This window comes from Phallusia mammillata, chromosome 4, assembly GCF_965637545.1.
Source record: "Phallusia mammillata chromosome 4, kaPhaMamm4.hap1.1, whole genome shotgun sequence".
Lineage (NCBI taxonomy): Eukaryota > Metazoa > Chordata > Ascidiacea > Phlebobranchia > Ascidiidae > Phallusia > Phallusia mammillata.
The window spans coordinates 27,665,595-27,690,604 of record NC_137255.1 but is presented as its reverse complement, the minus strand read 5'-3'; the positions used below and the strand labels follow the sequence as shown (position 1 = coordinate 27,690,604).

The 25,010-nt window shown below is 34.5% G+C and overlaps 4 protein-coding genes across 4 annotated transcripts in view; 1 reads left to right on the top strand and 3 right to left on the bottom strand.

Annotated features, from left to right (window-relative positions):
• LOC145223835 (uncharacterized) overlaps positions 1–5,321 on the bottom strand; it is a 34,894-nt gene extending 29,573 nt beyond the window's left edge. Inside the window, exons 1-11 of the mRNA XM_080090231.1 lie at positions 5,170–5,321; positions 4,637–4,818; positions 4,258–4,373; positions 3,686–3,795; positions 3,229–3,317; positions 2,839–3,014; positions 2,327–2,471; positions 1,601–1,755; positions 982–1,252; positions 543–741; positions 90–233 (exon numbers count right to left, since the gene is read on the bottom strand). Of these exons, the coding sequence (XP_079946357.1) occupies positions 90–233; positions 543–741; positions 982–1,252; positions 1,601–1,755; positions 2,327–2,471; positions 2,839–3,014; positions 3,229–3,317; positions 3,686–3,795; positions 4,258–4,373; positions 4,637–4,818; positions 5,170–5,298 (1,716 nt within the window). The 5' untranslated portion in view covers positions 5,299–5,321. The remainder of the gene's footprint in view (positions 1–89; positions 234–542; positions 742–981; positions 1,253–1,600; positions 1,756–2,326; positions 2,472–2,838; positions 3,015–3,228; positions 3,318–3,685; positions 3,796–4,257; positions 4,374–4,636; positions 4,819–5,169) is intronic.
• A 2,359-nt stretch (positions 5,322–7,680) lies between these two features.
• On the bottom strand, positions 7,681–10,085 carry LOC145224029 (protein SPMIP1-like). Its single transcript, XM_080090447.1, has 2 exons — positions 9,689–10,085; positions 7,681–9,255 (listed from the first exon to the last, which is right to left on the bottom strand). Exons 1-2 carry the CDS (start codon positions 10,014–10,016, stop codon positions 9,008–9,010), a joined length of 576 nt encoding a protein of 191 aa, XP_079946573.1. The 5' UTR covers positions 10,017–10,085; the 3' UTR covers positions 7,681–9,007.
• An 833-nt stretch (positions 10,086–10,918) lies between these two features.
• LOC145222946 (NADH dehydrogenase [ubiquinone] 1 alpha subcomplex assembly factor 3-like) lies at positions 10,919–12,597 on the top strand. The gene is made up of 4 exons (XM_080089200.1): positions 10,919–11,103; positions 11,525–11,723; positions 11,953–12,019; positions 12,174–12,597. Exons 1-4 carry the CDS (start codon positions 11,045–11,047, stop codon positions 12,422–12,424), a joined length of 576 nt encoding a protein of 191 aa, XP_079945326.1. The 5' UTR covers positions 10,919–11,044; the 3' UTR covers positions 12,425–12,597.
• Positions 12,598–12,741: 144 nt separating this feature from the next.
• Positions 12,742–24,971, bottom strand: LOC145222945 (1,4-alpha-glucan-branching enzyme-like). The gene is made up of 15 exons (XM_080089199.1): positions 24,764–24,971; positions 24,151–24,317; positions 22,942–23,057; positions 22,227–22,358; positions 21,218–21,444; positions 20,663–20,872; positions 19,768–19,883; positions 19,300–19,427; positions 18,862–18,960; positions 18,447–18,557; positions 16,407–16,578; positions 16,025–16,209; positions 15,322–15,452; positions 14,769–14,886; positions 12,742–14,205 (listed from the first exon to the last, which is right to left on the bottom strand). Exons 1-15 carry the CDS (start codon positions 24,871–24,873, stop codon positions 14,155–14,157), a joined length of 2,073 nt encoding a protein of 690 aa, XP_079945325.1. The 5' UTR covers positions 24,874–24,971; the 3' UTR covers positions 12,742–14,154.
• Between the last annotated feature and the right edge of the window lie 39 nt (positions 24,972–25,010).

Sequence of the window (25,010 nt, the reverse complement as noted above, 5' to 3'; positions counted from 1 at the left end):
ACATGAATAAATTAAGGAGAATTTTACTTATTGTGGCAAATCTACATTTCCTTAAATGTTTTTAGCGAAACCATTTAAAAAACACTTACCGTAAGAGATTTGGACAACATATTTTGTTTCCATGCACTGTACAGTTCACCAAGTTTATTTCGAGTGCTGTTAAAATCTTCTTCATTCAGTGAAGAGAACGTTTTGTGTTGATCAACTTTTTGATGCAGAAAGTACATCATCATCTGAAGAAATAAAATTCTTGTTGCAAAAAAACAACAACTTGATTTAATCAACAAATTCATAACCGTAAAAGGAATCTTCTAAATTATACTATAAAAGCCAAAAAAAAATTGCACAGGAAAATAAGTCAAAGTACTGAATTGTTTTTCATTAAATTTATACCAGTTGATGCACTTTTTCAAATGTTACATTTTATATTAAAATATTGTTTCAAAAAAGCTTACTGTTTAAATAAAAATATTTGGTTTTTATGAAGAAATAATGCTGTTTTATGAATATTTTCTCGAAATAAATGAAAGTGCCTGACTTACATCCCTTTCCATTTCATATTTAACTTCCAGCAGTTTGGTTATTTCCATCCACGACGCCACCGTGCCAAGATCCTTAGTTTGTGAAATTTGTGACATTTTGTCTCCAATCTCAGGCATAGTTTGTAATTTCTGCTGTTGTTTTGCGATTTTGATTCGATCCATAGAAAGTCGTTCCTGGCGTACAGAGTCCTCCGAAAACCTAATGTAAAAAGATAAAAAAACATGAAAATATAAAAATCAAAAGCATTAAAGTTTAAGTGATATGGGGATTAGAAAGGTATAATGAAAGTAAAATGCATTCAATAATAAAATTTAAAATTGATCACAACTTGAAAAGTTGACTTTTAAAATTTAAACTTTCAACAACAGATTAACTGTCATATACTGTATGCAAAAACTACTTCAGTTAGTTAAAAATGAAGTAAATGTAAATCCTGACCTGGTAGGTTGGAAAGTTTGTTTTCTCTCCGAAACAGCCACACCTGATGCAGAGGGATTAAAAGCCAGAGCAAAACTATAATCAGGACCGAGGTTGGCACCTTCCTGGGCTCGCTCACACTGTCGATAGAGAGAAGTAAACAGCGCGATTCGTTCTGCTTGTGCATTGGGTTGAGAGGCAGCAGATTTCAATTTCTGCTCAAGATATTGTTTGTCTTCTTGTTGACGTTTCCATAATTCGATGAGAAGGTTTCCACTAGTTGTTGCAGAGTCTAAACATTTTGGTAAATCATTTCAATAACATGGAAATTTGAGAAGTTTTATAGAAAATGTTAATCAAAGTGGCTGCGATAGGCTTAACTGTTATCCAGTGTAAAGCCCAGTTTCTAAAAAGGTGTATTTTTAAACACAGAGTTTAAAACAGTTTTTTTTATAAAGATGGTAAGTGCCAATTGTGGCATCTAACAACTACATTAACAACTAAGTTCCTCTTAAATACATGTTATCTAAAACATAGTACATAGCATAAATTTATTAGTATGAAATTATATGCACTGTAAGAAACAAAAAACAAACAAACAGATAACAACATATTAGCAAGTGCTTAAATGCACTCTTACTTTTCATGTTTTTCAGATTTTCTTTCTCAAAGATTTCCCGGATCTGATCAGAAGTTTTTCCCTCCTGTTGATAAGCTTTGTATCTCTTCTCAGTTTGCTCCCACTTTAGGTGATATGCATCGGCAGTGTCTCCCATCAGAACAGCAAGATTCCAACTACATGAAGTATAAAAGTTGAAAGTTAACCAGTCAATATACAGGTTTATATGCACAAAAGTAGTATTCCTGCATTTACTATAACAAAAATAGTAAGTTAGACACATATTTTACATGCAACAAGCTACAAATAGCTGTAACAAAGCATAGTTTTGAGGTTTACACTGAACATGCAGTGAAGAAGATGGGCAATTTTTTTATGAGCTTAATTTGAGTGGAGTTGAGTTTATTTCACTTGGTGAACGAACAAATACAGACACAGTTGCACTGAGCAATCACCAAGCTGGAAATACCAGCAGAAAGTTGAAACATTATGGAGCAGAAAATAGTGGATGGCACACATGGCTAAACATGCTGCAGCTACACCATATTTCCAATAGTAACTAATGTATTTGGCTCATACATTTCATAACAAAAACACAAACTCTGTTGTGCAAAAATAAAGGTGTTTGACATCAACATACATAATCACTAAATAACCAACTGACCAACCAAAACGTCACTGCATGATATCAATGAAACAAACACATTTATTGGATTTGGAAATACCATATATTTAGCAACTACTTACTTGTATGATAGATTTCCACCATACAGAGTCACAGCATCATCCTCCAAAGTTCCATTCTTTCTCATATCTTTCTCCTTGCTTTGCACATCATTGAAATGCTCCTGTACATCTGCTTGAGACACTTTGCTCCGAAGAGATTCATTTTCTAACACAGGAACAATTTTTGATGTATTCTTGTTGTTGTTTCTTTTGTTGTGTGTTTTACTAATTAGTTGCATTTATTAGAGCAGTAGTTCTTAAACTGTGTGTTGTACCTTGTTTTGGGGATGATTTCTAAAGGGGACCCTTACAATGATGATAAGAAGTGTCAAAATAATAAAACAAATAATTTAAACTGTGGTAGAACCTTGTGTACATTTTTGCAGAAAAGTTAAAATATTGTGTGACCTAAAAGTAAATCAATCACAAAACAGTTTTGTTTCATGATTTTATGACATGACAAACTGTTAAAACAAATCAAGAATGTAAAATTGCACTTCAATTAATCATAGAAAAGTGCAGTCTATGCTTACCGCTTTGTGCTCGAACCATTTCCCACATAAGCTTGCTTCTCAAGATATCGTACTTCTCATCGATTGCTGACATCAGTTCAGTGATAGTGACGTCATCCTTTGACTTGCTGTTGTCAATATTTTCCATGTCAGTCCCGTCATCATGTATTACTGCTTCCACACCAGCCACGTTCCATCTAAAGTACAGACAAATCCGATAAATTACAATACAGTTATTTGCAAATTCCATTTTATTGCATACTGAATCTCAAACTGTAGCATATTATAAAAAGATTATTCCTGTTAATTGCCAATTGTGGTTAATCGCAACTAAAAAAGCCTAAATTGGGGTTGATTATAACCACCTTTTGTTAATGTCACCTCATGGTAGAGGTTGATAGAAGGTGTTACCTGTTCACAAGGCGACTGGAATGATATTCAAGGTCTTCCTGATATTGTTGTTTGTCACGAAGCAGCATTGCTGAATAATTTTCATCAGTCTAAAAAACAATAAAGCATTGCTGATAAAAGACTAGATTCGATTTGTATACAGTTTATGGTCGGAGGCATTTTTTTTTGTCTCGTTAATGTTTATTTTTGATATGTAATAATACATTACTGTCAACATTTTGTTTAGTAAAGTTAAATTGTGTTTATTTCACTTGGTAAAAGAAAACATATTGACACAATTGCACCAAGGCAATCACCACACCAGCGACAACTGTGCAACTCTAAACTATTAGGGTACAGTTGTTAAATCATGGGTAAACATGCTGCAGCTACACAGTTAATCAAATGTTAGATCAAAGATTCTACAGCCTGAGCAGAAAAATAATGTAAAGAATTGAATTTATGCAAAGAAACCTACTTCCATTGAGGTTTTGTAAAACTGATACTCATCAAATGCCACCTCTGCCTCTCTGTTGGATAAAGCAGCAACGGCACCACTGAATTCTGCCTCATTTCTGAAGGGTTTACCTGTAGGGCAACAATTTTGTTTACACCACTGTAACCTAAACCTCAATAAAGTTTACACACCACAATTCATACATTATGATTTGCGCTGTTAAATGTATCATTGCTTAGTTGGTAGGGTAATTGTTTCTCTTTTATCACACATTATAAAACCTATCAACTTTATAAAACTCTTCTGGCAATTGTATTTTTATTCTGACATTCGACGTCCTATACAGGTCGCCTTCATCAGGGTGTAGGACCTCAGACAGGGAATAAAAATACAATTGCCAGAAGAGCTCTATAAATTTGATATTACGCCTGGCAGAAATATATATATATTATAAAAGCATGTACTTGGAGAATATACTGCAAATTTTGTCACAGAACAAATGTTACCAGTCTAATGACAATACAATAAAAATAGATTTTTTTTTCAAACTATTCTTTGACTTTGAAGTTGGTTAAAGTAGACAAAATATATACCTGGTTGGAAGTAAAGAAACTGTTTAAATTGCTCCCAAGAGACTTCTCCCTCATTATGTAAAGTGGCTTTCCACTGATTAAATGTTTCAAGTGAAAACTTGTCACCTTTCACAGATCTGTACAGAAATACAAATTAATGCTTTCCTCAGGGCCATCTAAATTGTTAATCAATTGAATGTCTTACACAAAGACTTTTGTCAAAAATTTGGGCAATAATTCTCCAACCTATTGTAACATGATTGTTGAACAAAATTATGATCATAGACTTAAAAACTTATTGGTGGACTCTGAGCACAATGTATTACTGGTATTTTTGCCCATGGAACATACATGAAACAAACAAACAAACAACAATAACTAAATAAGATAAGTTTACAACCTGGCCAGAAGAAGAGCACTGCTTAATGCGATTTTCATTGAGCCATCGACGTTAAATGCCATAAAATCCCAGTAGCAATTTAATTCTATTTGTCGCCATTCTTCTAATTTTAAAAGAACTTCCTGAAATTTGTTAGCTTGACACTGCAAGCCACCACAAACATTCCGAAGAACTGCATTTACCTGAAACAAGTGAAAAATTGAAGTCAAATGCAATATACGAAATAAAAAATTAAATTTCTGCCCTTGTGAATTATCAACAAATATAATTTAACGAAAACAAAAACAGTTTAATCTTTGCACATGTTTTACTGATTTTAAGTTTAAAACTAACACATTATGTCATTCATGTGAAGCATTTATTTTATTTGTGCAGGATAAATGTTTCTAGACGTTTCTTGCATGAGATTAACCAACTTTGTCAGAATCAGAGAATACTTTTCGTTCCAAAATGTTTTCATATCGGACAATAGTTTTTTGGTTTATCAGTTGATGTACTTTAATGAAACAATCAAATAAACGCATTTTTTTTACCAGAATCGGGTCGACTTTTTGGAAAAATAGTGTCTCAAAAAACTTTTCAATTTCGTCACTTGACAAAAATCCTTTCTTTGTCCGATCCAGTATGTGGAACATAGACTGAAAATCTTCTTCCAACTTCATGATTAATTCATTTTTAAAAAATCACGAAGTGCTAGAAATAAAAACATTAATTTGGAACCAATCAGTAACCAATACGCAAAACGAATGAACAAAAATTTGTCAAAAATATGTGAAACGCAAATAGCGTACCTTGTAACCAGGACAAAACAAAATAAAAATCATGTCGCATTGTGTACGTCGCGTGTCGCTTCATTTTATGTCATTTTTTACTTTTGGTGTATGTGCAAATAACTAAATCACAGTTATAAAGAATCACACGTAACCAACTAATAATACACTAAAGCATACATGACTAAATAAACTATTAATTTGCTTGCATATCTGAAAAACTTTTTGTAACCTAAGGAATCTCCCGCAGACAATAGAATGTAAAAAAGAAAGATTCTTGCTTCTTATCAGTAGTATATTTAGACTGTTTCATGAAGAACAGGTACAAAGCATAAATCATTTCTTTAAAAACAGAAATATTTCTATTTCTGTTTTTAAAGAAATGATTTATGCTTTGTACCTGTTCTTCATGAAACAGTCTAAATATTTGCTTGCATATGTTATACTACAAAAACCGCAGAGTGCAAATCTGTCTGCTTTGAACTTACTAGGTATTTAAATCATGGGGTAAAATGCACGCAAGGTCTAGACCAGGGGTGGGCAACCTGCAGCCCGCGGGCCGCATGCGGCCCTTCTTTAAAGGTTGTGCGGTCCACAGAGACGCTTGGATTTCAAAAGTACTGGCAAACGAGTACAATTATTACATATTTTTGAGCTGATTAATGCGCCTGATGCTAGTTTTCTGCGACCTGGCAAAATGTGGCTAGAATCAAATACGAATTATACTTGTAATTTAGCATGTTTGGTAAGCAATAAAGCAAAATCACTTTGTGTTATACACAGGTGCGGCCCGCGATCCAACTTTGACATTTGTAATTGGCCCCACAGAAACAAAGGTTGCCCACCCCTGGCCTAGACCAACGCGTCTATATTTTCCTTAGTTTTGAAATACATTGCTAGCATAGCAGAACATTTTAGACTCAGAGTAACTTCAGTATTCAATATTAGCTTACATATCCTTTTCACTACGTCATCTACTTTTTTGTTTTGTAAAACTATTTGCAGAGTTTAGACAGAGTTTCCCAAAGATCGGATATTGCTGTCATTACGCAGGTGCATGAACCATAATTTAATGTAGGACTTGCTGCTTATACGAATGTTTTTGGTCATAATCTACCAATTGTGCCATTCACTATTTTGGGCTCCATAACGATTCAACGTTGCGCAGTTGTTTCCGGCTTGGCGATTGTTCAGTGCAATTGTGTCGCTTTGTATTCTTTCACCAAGCAAAATAGACTCAACCCAATCTGTGGGACATGCGACATTGAGGGCGCAGAAATATGTTTTAAAATAAAATGTATTCACATTGCACAAAGTCGCTAATTTAAAGCCCAGCTTAGTCGTGGATGTTACAAGTAGTCGCCACTAGATGGGGTGCAGCTGGTGCGCCACACCATGGTCTAATTTTGTTGTCAAGAAATAACATTAATTAAGAATTGGTTTGGAGTTTATGCATTAAGTCAAGTTTATTTGCATTGTCAGTACATAAAACAGCAAAGACACCGAAAACCTTGGAGTCAAGTGTCCTAGGATTTCAATGGTGCTTCAGTTCTGTCTTCTGAGCATGTTCTGCCATAGGATCCCAACCGCCTGGATGAACCCTATGGGGTACAGCCGGTTTGCAAGTAACCGTGGGTAAATTCGCAGGGTCTGCTCGCTAAATAAAACCATGAGCCTAAACGAAAACGGCATCAATTTTCTGTTGTTACTTTGAAACTAATAAATATTATCCTGATTGCGGAGTATGTCATGTTGGATCCTTATTTCAGATCCAAACTATATTTCAGATCTTTGTACAGATTCTAGACATTACTGCAGTGTTCGAAAGGGATTGAGATGTCACTTGTCTACTCTAAACGACGATGTTTCAAGTAGCTTGTGTATTTTAACTTCTGATGCTCGGTGAAGTCTTGTGATGCTCGTCATATTCACTACACATCGATTGACCCCAGAATATTTGAAACGATAATCGACATCGCTTCGACACAAAATGATGGCTTAATTTTTTTTGCGTGTACACATTTTTTTTCTGACCTCTTCCTTAATTTTTTTTCCGGTACATTTTTTAAAACTGAAAAAGTAATTAACTTGCTTTGTCGACAAAAACAAGCTAGGATAAATTGAAATGCTTGTTGGAAATCGAAGGTGAAATTACGTTTAACAAGTGTGATCTTTCATTCGAAGAGAGAAAAGTGTTGAAGCACGTCCAAGAAGAGACGTACAAGACGATATTTCAATTAAGGATTTTCAGACTTTTTGTGTACAATACCCCCAATTTGGCATGGCAAAAAATACGTGCTTTACCGTTCGCATAATACATGTCACAAAACAAGGTTTGCATAAGCATGGATTAAAAGCAAGCCACGACAAAAGATTCCCGATATAGTTGTGTTGCCTTGGCGGAAATGAAAGAGGTATAACACAATAAAGTGACTTCTTATCCAACCATTTCTTACTATTTCTAATGCCACAGTTAGATTTAAAACTATATAAGTCTAAAATGTAGGATAAACTTCACTGAAGTAATGGAAAACTCCACGAATATCAACATTTAGTGGACAGAGAACAAAACACGAACTGTTTTATAGTGCGTTTTACAAAAGAAAAAGTTGAAAACAAAGCCTGTTCAGTAAATATCATTTTACCAAAGCAAAACAAACTTCTAAGTGGAAAAGTTCACTTTAAGGCCAAGTCATAAATCAGGATTAAACACATAAACATATGAGTTGGCACTCTTTTTATTGAAAGGGTGCAGGAATAATGGCTCATCTGTAGCCTACAAAGAGCTGCGATGGATAATCTCGAACAAATAATTGAGACAGTGGGAGGGGACGCGGTGTGTATTGTGTGCGAACAATGGCCATTTAAATTGTGATGTCACAGTGCACATATACTCCTCAGGAAAAGGTCGTTTATGGCTTCCCGCAAAGCTTTGAAAGCTCTATAATGTTCGGACGGCAATGGATCTTGTTTGTTCGGATGAGGGCAAAGTATGTAGCGGGCAGTTATTGTTTTACGTTTCGGTAAGGACAATATTAATCTCATTTCGTTATAGGCGATATACAAGTTACAAAAACCTGGGAATCATATTTGTAAACAGTTAATTAATATCATGTGCAATAATGTTCATGATCTTTTTGTGCAAAGAGGGTTTAAAGTATTAACTTTAGCCTTTATCGTTGTGGCATAAAATAGTACAAGAAATAAAACAATGATACCATTTCAAAGGTTTGAGACAATCACCAACAAAATTGACATACTTTTGTGGCATCAACTTTTGCTCTTGCTTCTTTCAGTGAGAGTGCATATCAATACTTACTTACGTTTGAAACACAACATAACATAATTATACCAATTTCGTTTGCAACCCTAATATCGGCGTATTGCACAAAACCGACAAAACGAAACATAGTTGGTGAGGAAAGTAAAATAAGTTGGTTTACCAGTGCAGTGTTTACAAAAATGGTTTTGCGTTTTTTTGTTTTGTGGGGGTTTTAAAAACGATAATCACGAGTGAAACACTCATAACAAAGACAGTGCAAAGTATGTTATTTCCCATTAAATTTGCCTTTTTTATTTTCCCTTTTCAACACGGAAATTATCAAGCAGTTATCGGTTCATATAAAATCCCGTTTCGCCTAAAGAAGGTGTCTCTAACGATTCGTGACCGGCCAAACTGCGGAGCCCGGAACTCCTTGACGACGTCATCAAGCCTCCAACCGTATTCCCAAGATGTCGTAAGAGGATATTCGTATTTTTCTTCCGGTTTTTTAAACGTGCGAGCTTGAAGGTATTGGTAGCGGCCTCGGCCTTCTTTGGTAAAACCATTGTACAGCGTTCGGCGAATTCCTATTGTAAATGAAAGACCACAAGGTAATTTTTTAACCACCACGTTACTTCTACCGAATAAATTTTACGATGTATAAACATGGGTTACGCAGTAAAGTTTAATATGTTGGCCAGAGCAATTGGTAAGCTCTTTACGCTGGGACCACGTAGCGACTACTGTTTGTTAAGCGTCAGGATTGAAAAGGATAAATGTTGACCTCTGGATAATGGAACTTTAGGCAAGTTCTTTGGGGACAACTGTGTAGCGCACAGTCCATATTTGTCAATGTTAAATTCTCAACAAAAGTTGGGTTCTGCGGTTCGTTTATTTTACGGTATAAAGTCCTCTATTGTCATACTCGTTTCGTAATCTAGCGTTTTTATGCCCACATTGACTACATAATGTTAGGGTCCTGTTGTTTTGGGTGTAAAATTTTGGTTTATTTAAAAATACCTGGAGTAACTGGTCTCATTTCAACCAGCAAAGCATCTGGATCTGCTACTCCCTCCTTACTTTTCTGCACCACAAGATCGTATTTGGGCTGTCTTCTTTTTGGGTAAGAGATCACAGGCAGGGTTAGGCTTTTGGCTGGAGGTTTAGGGACCATCTCAGTGAGCCTCTTGGCCCGGTTCAGCCTTTTTTCTTCCCTTGAAGCCGCGTCCTTGTCTGTTCCATCTCCCCTGTATTTTTCGTGCCACGCCAAGCGGACATAGGCCTCCTTCTTAATGGCTTCTTTCCAGAAGTTCTGCCTCTGGGTGTCCATGTTGAGCTCCCGCCCCATGATTCAGTTTGCAGTGCTACTATGTCGTCACTAACACACAGGCGCGAGAGCCGAACCTTGTCGGTTGCCTACAACTGTAAGAAAAATGTCGGTATAAAAACCCAAACATATATGTATGCAGTGTTTTTTTAAGGTGTTTTGGGGGACCGTTTTCTCCAGCGGTTTCCCAAAATTTGGAAATGGCTATTTTTTGCTATTTAAATGAAACACTTGCGGTCTCTTAAAACTACTTAGCGGTCACCCAAACCAAACCTTAAAAAAAACCTGTATGTATGTATTTGCGTATTGTTAGAGTGCTCATCTATTAGTTATCAAGTTGAACGGCGATAGAAAATTTTGTCTATTCTTGTAAAAACTAAACAAACCAGAATTAGTATTGTTTCGTCCCTAAAAATAAGTCTCGCAGAGCATTATGAAAACCTGAAGCAGCCTAAACTAAGCGTAAACTAATTTTCTTCGTGCAATTTATACAAATTACGTTCTAAACTGCATTATTAATTATAGTAACCTCTGGTCATACATATACACAGAATGCTGGTTATTAAAAACAAGGAATGTCCACTTATCAGTTCATTTTCCTCACTGTTTTACACTTTTTGAACTACGTCAGTTTACAATTAACTTTCATTAACGCAACCAAGAAATAAAGCAATAATAACCAACCTAAAATAAATGCTTTTAGCAAAACAGCAACACTTCGACGCTAGCGTCTGACTTTTTGACTTAACAGTTTGCCTAAACGTCTGTCAGACACAAAGGAAATCTCTGTGCTAGACAGAAATCTATTTGACCTGCAAATCCACTAGGAATGACGTTGCTATGGTTATGAGCACCAAAGCGGAACCAATAAACTCATCGACCGTGACGCGCAGTCAAGCATGCACAACAGGTGCTTTCCCTTATCACGTGTTTTAAATTGTGCTAGGTGGATTTTATTTAGGTTTGTGGTTGAAATTGAAATATGTTTTGGTGTATTTTGGACGCCTGAAAATACTTTCAAAGAACTTTGATACTTCTAGCAACACGTGATGTTGCGTTCAAGGTTTATAAACCTATTTAAACAATGCAGAAAGGCACCAGTGTTTGTGTGAGTATTTTATGTTAACTATTTGCGTTTCAGAAGAACGTTTTGTAACGTTCATTTACACAACTCCCATACTAATTTATTATCTAATAAACTGCAAGTAGCACTGTGTGTTTAAGAATGGTTAATTGGTTACGTTTTTAATGGTAATTTAAAGCGAAAAATATATTTGTTTGATAAAAACATTCATAGCAAACCTCCTTCAAACTGGATATGATTAATCCGGATCTTAATATAATCCAGACAATTGTTTTGGTCCAAATGGGTCCGGATTAACCAAACTTAAGTGTTTGTTTTACTTTTTGGTGATCATTTTGCCCTTTGAAATAACATAATAATAAAACAGGATCATCGCTTTTACACACCTCTAATGTTTTTTTGTTTAACCTCACACCCAAAACCATTTTGTTCTATTTGTTTGTAGAACTAGAAGATGTTATGGAAAGATGGATTTTCCTGAGTTTGAGGAGCTAGCAAACAAAACATCATTGGATATTGCATCAGAGGATTCCGACCTTCACCACCTTTATCTGAGGGGTTACATTGTTGGAGGATTTAAGTTTACCCATACCACAGTATATGGGCCTGTTGCAATTCTTGACAGTGCTGTGTTTGGATGGAATGTAAGTACATTAGTACATTTTTTTAGTTTGTTGCCCTAACATGGTGCTTAATGTGGATGCCTTCGAAATGCTGGAGGTGCACTTGGTAGCTCGCTTGGCACCCTTTTTCTGTAAACATTACTTAAAAATTGTGGTTGCAATTCTTAGACAACCTAGAAGTTTAGTATTATGTGAATTAGACATTAGCTGAGTGTCTGATAAATATAATATTGTTTGTAAACTTTAACAGGTTGTCAGGCCTGAAGCAATCACAGCAGAGAGTTTGGCATTGTTTCATCTCATTCACCCAAAATTAGGTAAGTTCAAAGTAAAAATATCTTTTGCACAACTGACAATTTGACCTCTAGTTGCATTTTTCAAAATATGTCTGCATAATTTTATGTTGTTTCGCTTATTGTCAAAAAACATGGAAGGTTTGGTAAAGTCACAAAAGTTCTGTATTATTTTCAGACATGGTGGTAATTGGAACTGGTGACACATTCCATCCTCTACCCTCTTCTGTTTACGATGAGATGAAATCACACGGTGTAGCAATCGAAGTACAACGAACAGCGCACGCTTGCGGAATATACAATTTACTGAGAACCAAAGGATCGCAAACCATTGGTGCAGCACTTATTCCAATCACCAACGCTCAAAACCAAAACGTTAAAGTATTACACCAAGGAAGGTCGAATCCAAAACTTGGTAGTCGGACATGATATTAAATAACATATGTTTTTGTTTACGTTCTTAATACTTTTGGTATATTCGATATAAATGCCACTTTGCATGCATTATGTTGACTTTTTGTTTGTAAAGCCATGAATTAAACAACTTGATAGATAATAAGCTGTAGCTGCCCGGCATAATGTATAAATGAGTATTGCTCTTACAGCAGTTTTATTATAAACAACCGAGATGCCTTCATCAGGATAATGGCATATCCTGAAAGGCAAATGTCCTAATAGTTTGCAAAAATAGCCATGAAAAGACAGCCGTAGAACAAATTGTATTATATTTTTCATTTCATTTCAAGCAATATTACACACATTGACAGAGTTTGCACAAATTTAACAAACAAAACAAACTAGTACTGGACACAGAAATATGTAATTTAAAGGCAAAAATCCTAAGGCACCGATTGCAAACTGAAATCTTGCCATCAGAGCTGTCTATCATGTATTTTATAAGGCATATTTATGCAACATAGCCATCACAGTGAAGAAATAGCTGATGTGTATAATGAAACACAAAATAACAAGTATAGTATTCTTGGATTTTGTGAAAATAACGTTTGCTGTACAATAAGCAGCATCTGTGCCTAAAAATAAACATTTTAGCTATTTTGATTAGAAGAATAAGATTGAGAAAAAATAACCAAAATGACTAGAAAGCTTTTTGTAGAGTTAGTAATTATTCCACCAACATAAATATCAAAACCTAAGCTGATTTTTAACTCAAAAATGCAATAGGTGTAACAACTGTACCATCAATTACTTGTCTAATCACATGACAATATTATGACCAAACATTTATAGGCGTTTGTTCAGCAGTCAACTGTTACAACAACATTTGATGTATTTTAATATAATCATAAAACAAACATCATTGATTCACTATTCTGCAACAAAAATAAGTTAAACCCTTTGCTTATACAAACAACAAATATAGACACAGGGATTTTTTATGGTAAATATACTAAAATGGAACATTACAACAAATAAATTTCTTTCAGTTTACATAAAACGCCTAACATAAAATGTAGGTTGCTAAATATGTTCTGTTTTATCAAACATTAGGCATCCTTAGTAATTATTTTGTGTTAAGCAAGACATGCCCAATGAAACAAAAATTGCAAGTAATTGACAATGAACTAATTTGTATTTTTATTTTTTAAACCAAAACGCATTAAACCAGTGGTGGGATTCAATTTTTTTGTCAGCCGGTTCTAACACAAAAGTCATATTTTTCAGCCGGATGTCAAAAATGTTCACCGGTTCGCTGATCTCATAAAATTCTGTGAAACGGTTCTATAGAACCGGTGCGAAACGACTGAATCCCACCACTCCATTAAAACTTTAACACAGTTTGTGAAAAAACTCATCTGATTTGGGAATATATTTAATTATTCATACATTATATTAAAACGTTTGTTTAAACTTATTGAACATTTGACTATGTGATGCGATATTTTGATGTTTTTGTAGAATTTCAACTATAACAAGCACTGTCATCAGCTTAATAAAACCATAAATTCTATAATAGTAATATTGAAACAGATATTTTCTAACATACTGCTTATATATCTTTGTAAATCCAAAAAAGCAAAAAACATAAAAATAAAAGCACAGATACAAATTTCTGCTGTTTAGACATCCAAATTGTGTTTTAAATTCAATTCAGTTTATTGGCAATGTTCTGCTTTTGATTGTTGCAGAGGATTGTAAATTTATTCCTCATCCAGAGCCATAAGCAAGGCACAACGACTGGGAAGGTAGACCTAAAAATACAAAATACCTCTTAGTCAGTGTAATGTCATAACAGACTACAAGAATCAGCCAGTGTAACAGGGTGGTGACCGACGGATCTGTCTTCACATATCAAATGTGCTAAATATACTAAAAGAGATGGAGACGATCAGTAACAGTGTAAACTTTTAGCAGAAACTGTTGATGCTGTCTAAATAGGCAAAATTGATATTTTGCAAATAAAAGATTATGCTGGTGATGATTGTCTGCCGCATACCTTTATTATTGTTAGAGTATGATTTAAACAAAACATGCATGTAGGCTTCTAGTAATAAGTACTACAGAATCTTTACTTGTTGGATAAGAAGTGATATTTAAGGTGGAGTATATTAAAGGAACTTTACAAAATATTTGATCTCTACAAAGATTATATTGTTTATTAGGTTTATAATACCATTACTGTATTTGGAATATAACAAAACTTAACAAAAAAAATCTATACTAATTTGCCAGCAGTTAAAGCCCTGACATTGGCTTAAAAAACACAGCTAAGTAATGGAAATAATTTAATGATTGAAAGAAAAAAAAATCTTACCAGCAATGAGTTTTGCCGATTGTCAAAGTTCTGGTTTTCTGTGAAAAATCTCACGGACAAATCATTTCTTCCATGGCCACCAAAATATTTTTCATCTGTGTCCAAAACTACTTTGTATCTGAATTAGTTTGCAATTAAGGAAGAAAATCAACCACAGTGGAGAAACTTAATAATATTTGTTTGTTTTGTTTAATCTATCGATCAGCAAAAAACAACCACACTTTTAGAAACAGTTTGGTTGAAAATTGCAACCCATATTGTGTGGCATGGTAAAAATATGGTAAAATAGAGTTGTTTGGTGATATTATTTCAGAATTTTCACAAATCCATCCCATATACAAATCAAACTTCTAAAAAACAGAAGTGCTTAGTGTAGTCTCTATTCATTTATTGTTTTGCTTTTTTAACAAAGCTGCTTTTAACAAAATTGGTATTAATACTATGAACAAATGTTCAAGCTAATCAACAGTGTCTTAGTTTAAACCTATGTGCTTGGTCTTATTTTGTTTATTTTCAGCTTCATACAAAACACAAAAAACTTTTCAAAGGATACTTCCCAGGTTTGTCAACACCGACGCGATACCCGGTGTAACTCTGATTTGGGTGAAAGTTGAACAAAAACAAAACACTTGCTCGTTCGAAAACAATAACTTTGTCACCCTGATGTTTTCTGCTCACATAGCCCTGCATAAAACACAAAACAAAACATATATTAAAACATATGTTAAAATGTTTGAAAACTGATTAGTGCAAAAGAGTGTATGTTGCGTATGTTTCACTAAATAAGTATTTACTTTTAGTGTTTCTTTCTTAGTCTGTATCTGAATTAATAATTGGATTTGGATAAATGTTTTGCTTACTACTATTCAAGGCCTTAGCATGGTTAATTCTTCTCTTAAATTGCTGTCAGAAAAACAAAAATGTTATTTTTAAATGTTGCTGTGATTGCCTCCTCTGTAGAAATAATGTAGACAAAAAAAATGCATGGACAATTTTGCAGTTAACCAGATTGTGTAACTAGGCAATTTTCACAGCAAATAGGTATAATTGGGATTAGAATTTATGATCCCTACAGAAATAAATTCTTTTCCATTATCAGTTTGTGGCCAACTTGTAATGTACAAAAGTTGACATTTGTTGAAATACTTTCTTCTGTTAAATGCAACAACAGCAGGCATTGATATGTTCGGTTTGTCATGTGAGTGCAGTAATTGCATCGTTGTTGGTGCAAAAAAAGAAACAAGGCCAATACACACCTGTGAATCTGCTAACCAACCATACTTTGCCTCTGTGTGTTGCATGGCAGAATCAAATCTGTTAAGAAACTTGTATCTCAACATATCGTCATCTACGAGGTTAAACTGCCTCCTCGCATAATGATAACTTGAATTGTTTCCAGCTCTGGGAAAATCCAACCATTCGGGATGACCAAATTCATTTCCTACACAAAAATGTTTAAAAAGCTGATGAACTGTTCGATAAGATTTATGTGGCAAACTTAAAATTACAACTACCAAAGGTTTTCATAGTAAATACTGTACAGTCAAGACTGAACCACAGACCCTAAACTGGTGTGTGAAAGGCAATGGCAGTCAACTCTTTAAGCAGGTAAGAACAACTTTTCGAAAAGTAACTCACCAATAAAATTTAGGTATCCTTCCCCTCCTAAACCGTGTGTTATAAGTCGGATCATTTTATGCAAAGCAATTCCTCTGTCGATAATTGGTGTGAGCTCAGTCACTTCAGACATGTTTGAATACATTTCCTTATCCATTAACCAAAATGCAAGTGACTTGTCACCAACCAATGCCTGGAGAATAAAAATATTGTAAAGTTGTGTTAAAATTGTGAAAGCAGGGTTATACATTTTAAAAATTGTTCCAGGATGGGCTTTTCAGTAATTAGTAGAGATAGGCCAAAACTGCAAATGTTCCGTTTGGTCGAACACTGAGCATCTCATGTTAATGCTTGCTGCTCGGCCGAGCTTGCTTGGTACATTGTGATGTCACAAACATCCCCTATTCCACACTAGTTTTGTCATTATGTCACCAGAGGTGTATTAAGCTAACCACCATCTAACGCATTTAAAACACTCATTTTTGTTCTTGAAAATCTTTTCAAACACTAGTTTTGTATGTTAGCAGGCCATGAACTTGCAAATTTAATGCTCAGTTTGTGCAACTGCTAGGCCAAGCAATGATCATCAAAAATAACAACGCTTGGTACCAAGTATTTGGTGAAGCCAACCAAATAACTGGATATAACTAGAAAGGTGGCTTTCTGATATACTTCCATTTTATATATTCTATACGATATTTACCAATTTACTATACACATCATTTGATCTACACATGTGATTGTTTTTGCAAGCAAAAACGAATGGGTCCCAACACGTGCGTTTGTGCGGATTTACGGTAAACAAACATCCTGGTTATTTTAAGATTCTTAAGGAAAAACTTAACCAACTTTAGCAATAACCCAACTTTAAAAGTTTTGTCAGTATTCTTTTTGCATCATTATTGTTAGATAATTACCAAAAAAAACAGTAAATAAGAACGGGAAAAATACTTTTAATTTAATCTCATGCTTTGACCTTGATATTGTCATTCAAGGTTAGTTTTTAAACACAAGTTTCCAAAACTGAAAATGTGCTTGATAACGTAATAAAACGACTTAGCATGCTGCGCAAAAACAGCTGATTTCTAATTACCGTCCGTCCGTCCGGACGTCAAGCTGAGCACTCCCGCTGCATTCACCCGCCTTTATCGTAAACAAGCGAATTACTCCCTTGAGAGTTGAGAGGTCTATCTGACTGACAGCGTACACATATTATGGGCTGTAAAAGTAACTATTTGGCCGATTAAGGCAAAATTTTAAACACTGAACGATTAACCTACTGCAAACAATTGTTTAACATTTCAGCACATTAGGGCTTGTATTTTTATCCTAAAACTTTATATTTTGGAGTTTAAGGGGTAAAATGGGTGAATCCAATAAAAAGTTACAAAATTCTTTAGAATACCTTACATTGCACCAACCAACAAAGCATGAAACTCTCAAATTATGTATTTTAGTAAGTACAGCCGTTTTAATTTTTGTTTGTTTTGGGGCCTGTGGGTGAACCGCTGGGTCGTTTGGGTTCAAACTTCAGGAGGATCAAAGTTGGATTAATAACTAACATAATTTGAACAAATTTAAAGCACTCTTTCTTGACCAAACGCATTTAACAAACCAAAGTTAGACAGAAATGAAAAATTAGGGGTTTAAGGGGTGAATCGAAAAAAAGATACAAAATTCTTTGAAATACCTTATATTGCACCAAACAACAAAGCATACCACTCAGAGATGCTGTACTTCAGTAAGTATAGCCGTTTTTAAAAAAATACGTTTTGGGGGCCTGTGGGTGAACCGCTGGGTTATTCGGGGTCAAACTTCAGGAGGATCAAATTTGGATCAATAACTAACATCTGTCCAAATTTGAATAAATTTGAAGCACTCTTTCTTGACCAAACGCGTATAACAAACCAGCGTTAGACAGAAAAAAAAATACGGACAAAAACAATATGTGTCCCCTTCAGGGAAGGGGACCCATAATTACCCTATATGTTTATGTCATAGCTTATAGGGCAGTCCGAATGTTTAGGAAATAATTTAGGATTATGGAGACAAAAAATTCACCTGATCATGGCTCTCAGCATAAGCAATGCATTTCTCCCCATATCTTCTGTTGGTAAGTGTGTGGAAAATATTACCTATATCCCAATCTTCATCGCGGCATTCCTTCAGGATCTGATCAACAGTTAATTTGTTACAATCTGAAAGCTTTCTCTTGTGCAAAAGCTGTTTTTGATTGTTAAACTAGGCTTTGTAAATTAGGCCAAAAGTTTTACACAAGCATTCAGTAAATCAGGTTCTTTGGAAACAAAGAAAATATAATACCATAGTGCAAAAATACTCTTTTACAAGTGGCTTGCTTTAAATAGCAGTTTTTGTGCCCTGATACTGTTTTTAAGACTTTGTTTTACACAGCCTAGCATCTTATATAATCAAACTCCAAGCTAAAACAAACACTTTGAAAGAATATTTTGTATACCTTTATCCACTTATCAGGTATAGCCATCGCCAGTCGATAATCGAAACCAATTCCACCTTCACTGACAGGACGACACATTCCTGGCATTCCTGATACATCCTGAATAGGAAATACCATTAAATCAGGATGGTTTGTGCCATAAAATACACTTATAATACAATAGTGGAAGCACATTGAAGTGCTATAAGCTAATTGGTGCATATTTGTCGCTCTACGGAGCAGTAACACTTGACAGCAATAAGAAAACTGGTACAGATAAGTCTGGAATCGCTTTATTAATTTAAGTTTTTTTAAGCAAAATAATGACTGATTTTCTAAACTTACACCAGTGTGGATTTATTATCCCAACTAACTGTTATGCAATTGACCAGCTTCATTGTATTTGTTCTTTAAAACAATTGTTGCAAAAAGCGCGATATTTGGAAAAGCACAACTCACCTCTGCAACAGTTATGATTGATGGGAAGAAGGTCCGTAGCATGTCGTTAGCAAGCATGAGGTAAACCAATGATTCCATGTCAATGTGCATGCCAAAGTACTCATGATAACCTCCAGAAAAACCTCGAGCTACAAAGTTATAAAATCATGAATTAAAACAAATGAAAGCAGTGTCACCTGATTTAAATGCTAAATCAGAAAAAAAACAGACAGAAAATCCAGTGTTAAAAATACATGTTTTAACTTTTTGAAGTTACAGCAGACACATACAATATATTTTGGGCACTTTGCAAGAAAAATAAAAAAAGAATTATTTAAAACGTTTTTTACAACATATCTATGTTATGGTGAGCCAACTTTTAGGTGGAAATTATGTGGAACACGATTGTTCTGTTGCCCTGTCAGCCCACATTTTGTACTAGGGCATTTGCAATATAAATAACATTTTTCTAGCAATGTAACGTCCTACCTATTCCATGGTCATGATATATCATTGAGGTGACTCCATCAAATCGATAGCCATCGAACATGTATTCGTCCATGTACCATCGCAGATTGGAAAGTAAAAAGCGAAGAACTTCCCATCTAATAGTATAAGTGTGAGCAGATTATTTAGTAAGTCACTATTTAAAACAACATATTTTATTCCAAGGTTGATATTAAGCTGTTTTTGTTTGTATGGGCATGAGGTTTGGTCAATCAATACAAAATAGCACCCAAAAACAAAAAAATCATATCATAGGACAAAATTATTTGCAACAGTAGTGCAAAATTAGATAAACTCAGAAAACACAACTCCTCATAATTCATACATTTCAGCATAATCAACAAACCAGTGAGATTTCAAAAAACAAAAAGTCATAAGATCTTGTCTAAGATTTTTCCAACCATTCACAAATGCTGAGATACAAGAGATTTTCCTATATTAATGATGATGCAATACACACTAAAACATATAAGCATCCACAGTACAAGCATGACTTAACCATGCCTCAGACAGCCTTGTGGCATGTGTGGTTTGTTATCTGACATAATGCACACCAAACATATGTGAAACACACAAATGCATGTTTTACAACGTTAGGTATAAACCGTCAATGTTAAGATTAATACCTTGGATTATGTGCATATCTACTAACTAACTGAGAACATTTCTGAAAAGTCTGAAGCTAGCTAGTGCGCGTTTAACCATTACAAAACAATATCAATTGTACCAATTGGCAATAAAAATAGAAATAAAATTTAAAATAAAAAATATGAACAGTATATAATTGTTAAATCAGTCTGCAAAAAATGTATTTACATGATTTTATGTTGAAACTTTAAATTGAGCTGGTTGTTATCAAAAGGCCAAAACTACTTACTCTGAGTAATTAAACAATCTGCTATCCCAGAGATCATGTCGACCACGAGATCCAGAATGAAAGAAGCACGATTCTGTGCCGTCGAATTGATTGAGACCGTCAAGTACGTTTTTACAAGCATGACTGTGTACCACATCAAGTAATACATAAAGTCCCATGCCATGTGCTGTGTCCAATAACTCCTTTAGTTCATCAGGTGTCCCATAACGACTAAATATAAATAAATTTTATTTTAATTGTTTATTATATTAGTTGATAATAGTTAAGCTTTTTTCTACAGTGATTACATTTAAACGATAATTGGAAGAAATTATTGTGAATATATACTGCAATTATGCAAAAGAAAATTATACACAATTGTATTAAAATGCAACATAGTCAAAAAAATTCGGCACAAGATAAAATATGTAAGTCACATTTTATTGTAAGCTGCACAAACAGTAGGTTATGTATGTTTTCTTAAAATGGAATAAATGTGGTGTGCATTTACAGGATTTGTCTTCGAAAAAGCAACTAAAAATCTAAACTGTCCTAAATAGACAGGTGTAAGTTTACCTTGATGCAGCAAAAAAGTTAGTGACTTGATATCCAAAGCTTGCATAGTAAGCATGTTCCATCACTGCCATCAGTTGAATGCAATTGTAGCCGAGGCCTTTGATACGAGGCAAGACATTCTGGGTGAAATTTTTGTACGAAGCGATTTTTCCTTCCCATGATGCAATGCCTATGTGGGCTTCATAGATGCGAAGACTGCTAGGTTTTGGAGGCCTGGGATGGTTGAACTAAACAAATAAAAGTAACAATTGGTAAAATGATAAACCACCTAGCACAGAGGGGATAAAACCAATGGTCCAGCTAACCACTCAGCATTACTGGTCACTGTCAATAGACTTTTTGTAACAGAACCAGCTGAAAAAAATGACTTTTGTGATAGAACCGGCTGGAAAAAATTTGAATTCCACCACTGGATAAGACTGTATTAAATCAAGATCTTTTTACACTACATACACGGCCAACTTTTCAAAATCTACTTTTTCTGATCATATTAATGAATTGGCAAGACTATATTACAAACAAATGATAACATGATCTTCATCATGATAATGAAGCTGTTTATCAAATTTATATTTCTTTCCGTCTATGACTAATTGCTACTTTTGCACAACTAAAACAGGTCACCTGCAACCCAATGAAACGAATAAATAAATGTGGGAATATACATTACCGTAGTTCACAAAGTCTTTTAATAACTTAATGTTTTATTTTATTGCATGTTTGTTCATTTGATGTTTTTGAGAAAGTTCAAGACTTAATTTGCTATTTGCATACAAAAGTTATTTTTAGGTTGCCGTACATAAGGACCGAGAAGCATAGGACTCTAGAGTTAAAAAACTTTACTTTTGAAGTTACAATCAAGCACATATTAGGTTTTTAGCTCTGGCCAAAATGATTAATGCAAAATAACACAGTTAAAAAACTACAAATAAAAGCCCATATTTATATTCCCAGCAAAATATTTGGACAAATTCCTATTTAGATTGAAACACACAACTAAAGCTCTTACAAAGTATGCTTCCATAGGTGGTGGATTCCAAAACATCCATTTGTATGTTCCGTGTCCATCAGGTTGTGTAACATAAGATGCCCACGGGGAAATGCGCTCCAAAAACTGGCCATCGTGTGTCTCAATAATCAACTGTGCAACCAATATAGCTTAGATCAGTGTTCCTCAACTGGGGTCCTAGGGAGTTTTTAGGGGGCCAAGAATGTAGGGCCCAACTGGCGACACCCATTGATAAACAACAGCAATATATGCGCAAACTTAAACACCATAAGTAGTCAAAATGACTATTGTGTACAAGTACGGTTGATTCTGTTTGGCCTAGGGTTTATACACTGGGTTTTGAAATGTATTGATGTAGAGAACAGTAATCACCGGAAAACTGCTACTGTAGGTGGATTTCAGTTCAAACTATACTTTATTATTAGTGGATAGTGGTCAAAATAATTAACTTTGGCATTCTATAGTTTTAAGTAATCTTTTTCGGCCAACGTTTTTCCCTCGTAATGCCTAGAATTTCACATATATATTTATTGGCATGCAAGGCGTTTTTTAGAAAAAGGGTATACCATCTTACAAAGTTATGAGCTCAGATATTGTGTGCACAAAATAAATATACATAGAACCTAGTTGGCATATACTTAACCGGCAAGGCTAATTGTGTTTAGACAGAGCTTTATTTTTATTTTTTTTGTAAAAACGTTGTGTAGAAATTTACCATGATTTCACTTTTGTGTTCAATCGGGCAACTTCCATCCTCCTTAGAAGATAGAAATAATTCCCATTTTCCGAACTCCTTGGCCTGAAATTTATGACCCCACTTCTCCCAATTATCTGGAAATAAAGAAAATCACCAATCATAAAGCAATTAAAAAACTAGGGTTGACAAGCAAAAAAATAGCTTTAGTTGGTTAGAGCAGTGGTCTTCAACCTTTTTTAAAGGCGACCCCAATTTAAAAGAAAATTAAATCAGCATTTACATGCGACCCCATTTTTTTCCGATATGCTGAAACATGTTTTAAGTAATGCCGAAACTGAAACTATTTTCATGTAAACATGCCCGCCTAATTTTCAAGTAGACTTTAAATATTAACATTCACGCCATTCAGCGTGCATTATTACGCTTAAATGTTAGAACCCAAAAGTTTTATTTGATTTGACCAATCTAATTCGCGTTAAAGCTCACCAGTTTGCAGAAACCTGTAAATTTGTACATTTTTTCCTGTACCCGCTGTAATATTATAGACACCACATGTCATTCATGGGGCTCTATCGCGTAACAATGGGTTGGACAACTTGTGTTTTATATTAATTATTGCATCACAATGATTAGATTGTGACAGTAGGTACCAAGCTGTACTGCAAAATATGAGCAACGGTTGCGAACCAGAACGAATACGAATTATTTTGTTGGTAATAAATTTAAACGCAAATAAATTGAATTCATAGCGACCCCAGAAAAAGTTTAGGCGACCCCACTTGGGGTCGCGACCCACAGGTTGAAGACCACTGGGTTAGAGCACATAATAAGTTAACTTAGAACAGGGGTCGGGAACCCTTGGCACGCATGCCAAGGTTGGCACGCTAGGTGGTTTTTCATGGCATCCGATTTGCGTATTTATATTATATTAAAGTAACAATTTAACCTGTTACACTGCTTGTGTATACAAAACACTCTGTTTTCTCTTTATTATTGATATCTTCTGGTACGTAAATTGGCACGCACCGTCTGAAAGGTTTGCCAACCCCCGACTTAGAATATGTGATCTTACAGTACAAATAATTAAATAGTACAGCACATAATACCTCTGAGGAAATATTTAAACTGCTTAAAGTCCCATTTTATTGCTGCATGTTTTCAATTAAAATAGTTCTACCTAATCAAACAAGCTTAAATAGGTATAAAGATAGCAGAATATAAACTTACTGAATGCTCCACGTAGATAAACAGCTTTTGCAGCAGGAACCCATTCTCTGCAGTGTATTCCATTCTCAGCTGTTACATGAATTCCAAATTCCTTGTAACCTTGTGTAAAGCGGTCTAAACCTTCTGCTTTTTCTATCCTTTCCTTTGTCTTCTCAAACATTCCATACCTAAAAAAATATGGTTTATTGCAAAAAGTATAAATTATTTCTGGCATTTAAGATTATGAATGAGAAGCAATAATGATGTGATTATATTTGGTATTCACAAAAACCATAAATTCTTATGTTTCAGCTTTTGATTTGTGTTTAAATGTTTCTTTTTTACGAACAGTAGTTAATTTTTTTATTTCTGAGCATTGCAAATGAAAAGCAATAACAATGTGACTATATTTGGTTTAAGGAAAAAACGAAAAAAACACATTTATGTGAGGCAATATTTATTTGCCCGATTTAGAACAGCAGGGAACAAATATTTTGTGATCTGTTGATTTGACATTTATCATTTAAAAAGAGTTTTACCATCACAAACTAATTAAGAATTTTCTAGAACAGTTTACTTAGTTTTACATCTAGTCTAGTGCTAAACATTTCCAAAAACATTTCTTGTGACAAACCTGCGTTTTATGTCTCCTTCAAAATGTTTTACATGAGGGTCAATTTCGAAAAATTTGTCAATATTAGGAACTTTTACATCACTTCCGTTTAAGCTATCGCCATATTCCATAACTCTTACAAAACTTTGAAAGGCTTTTGCAAATAATAGGAGACTGATTGTTAAAGACAATTAAGATTGTGATTGTAAGTCTGCAAAACGAGAAAAAAAGTTGACTCTTCGTGACCAAAGCATGTTAACTGCATATT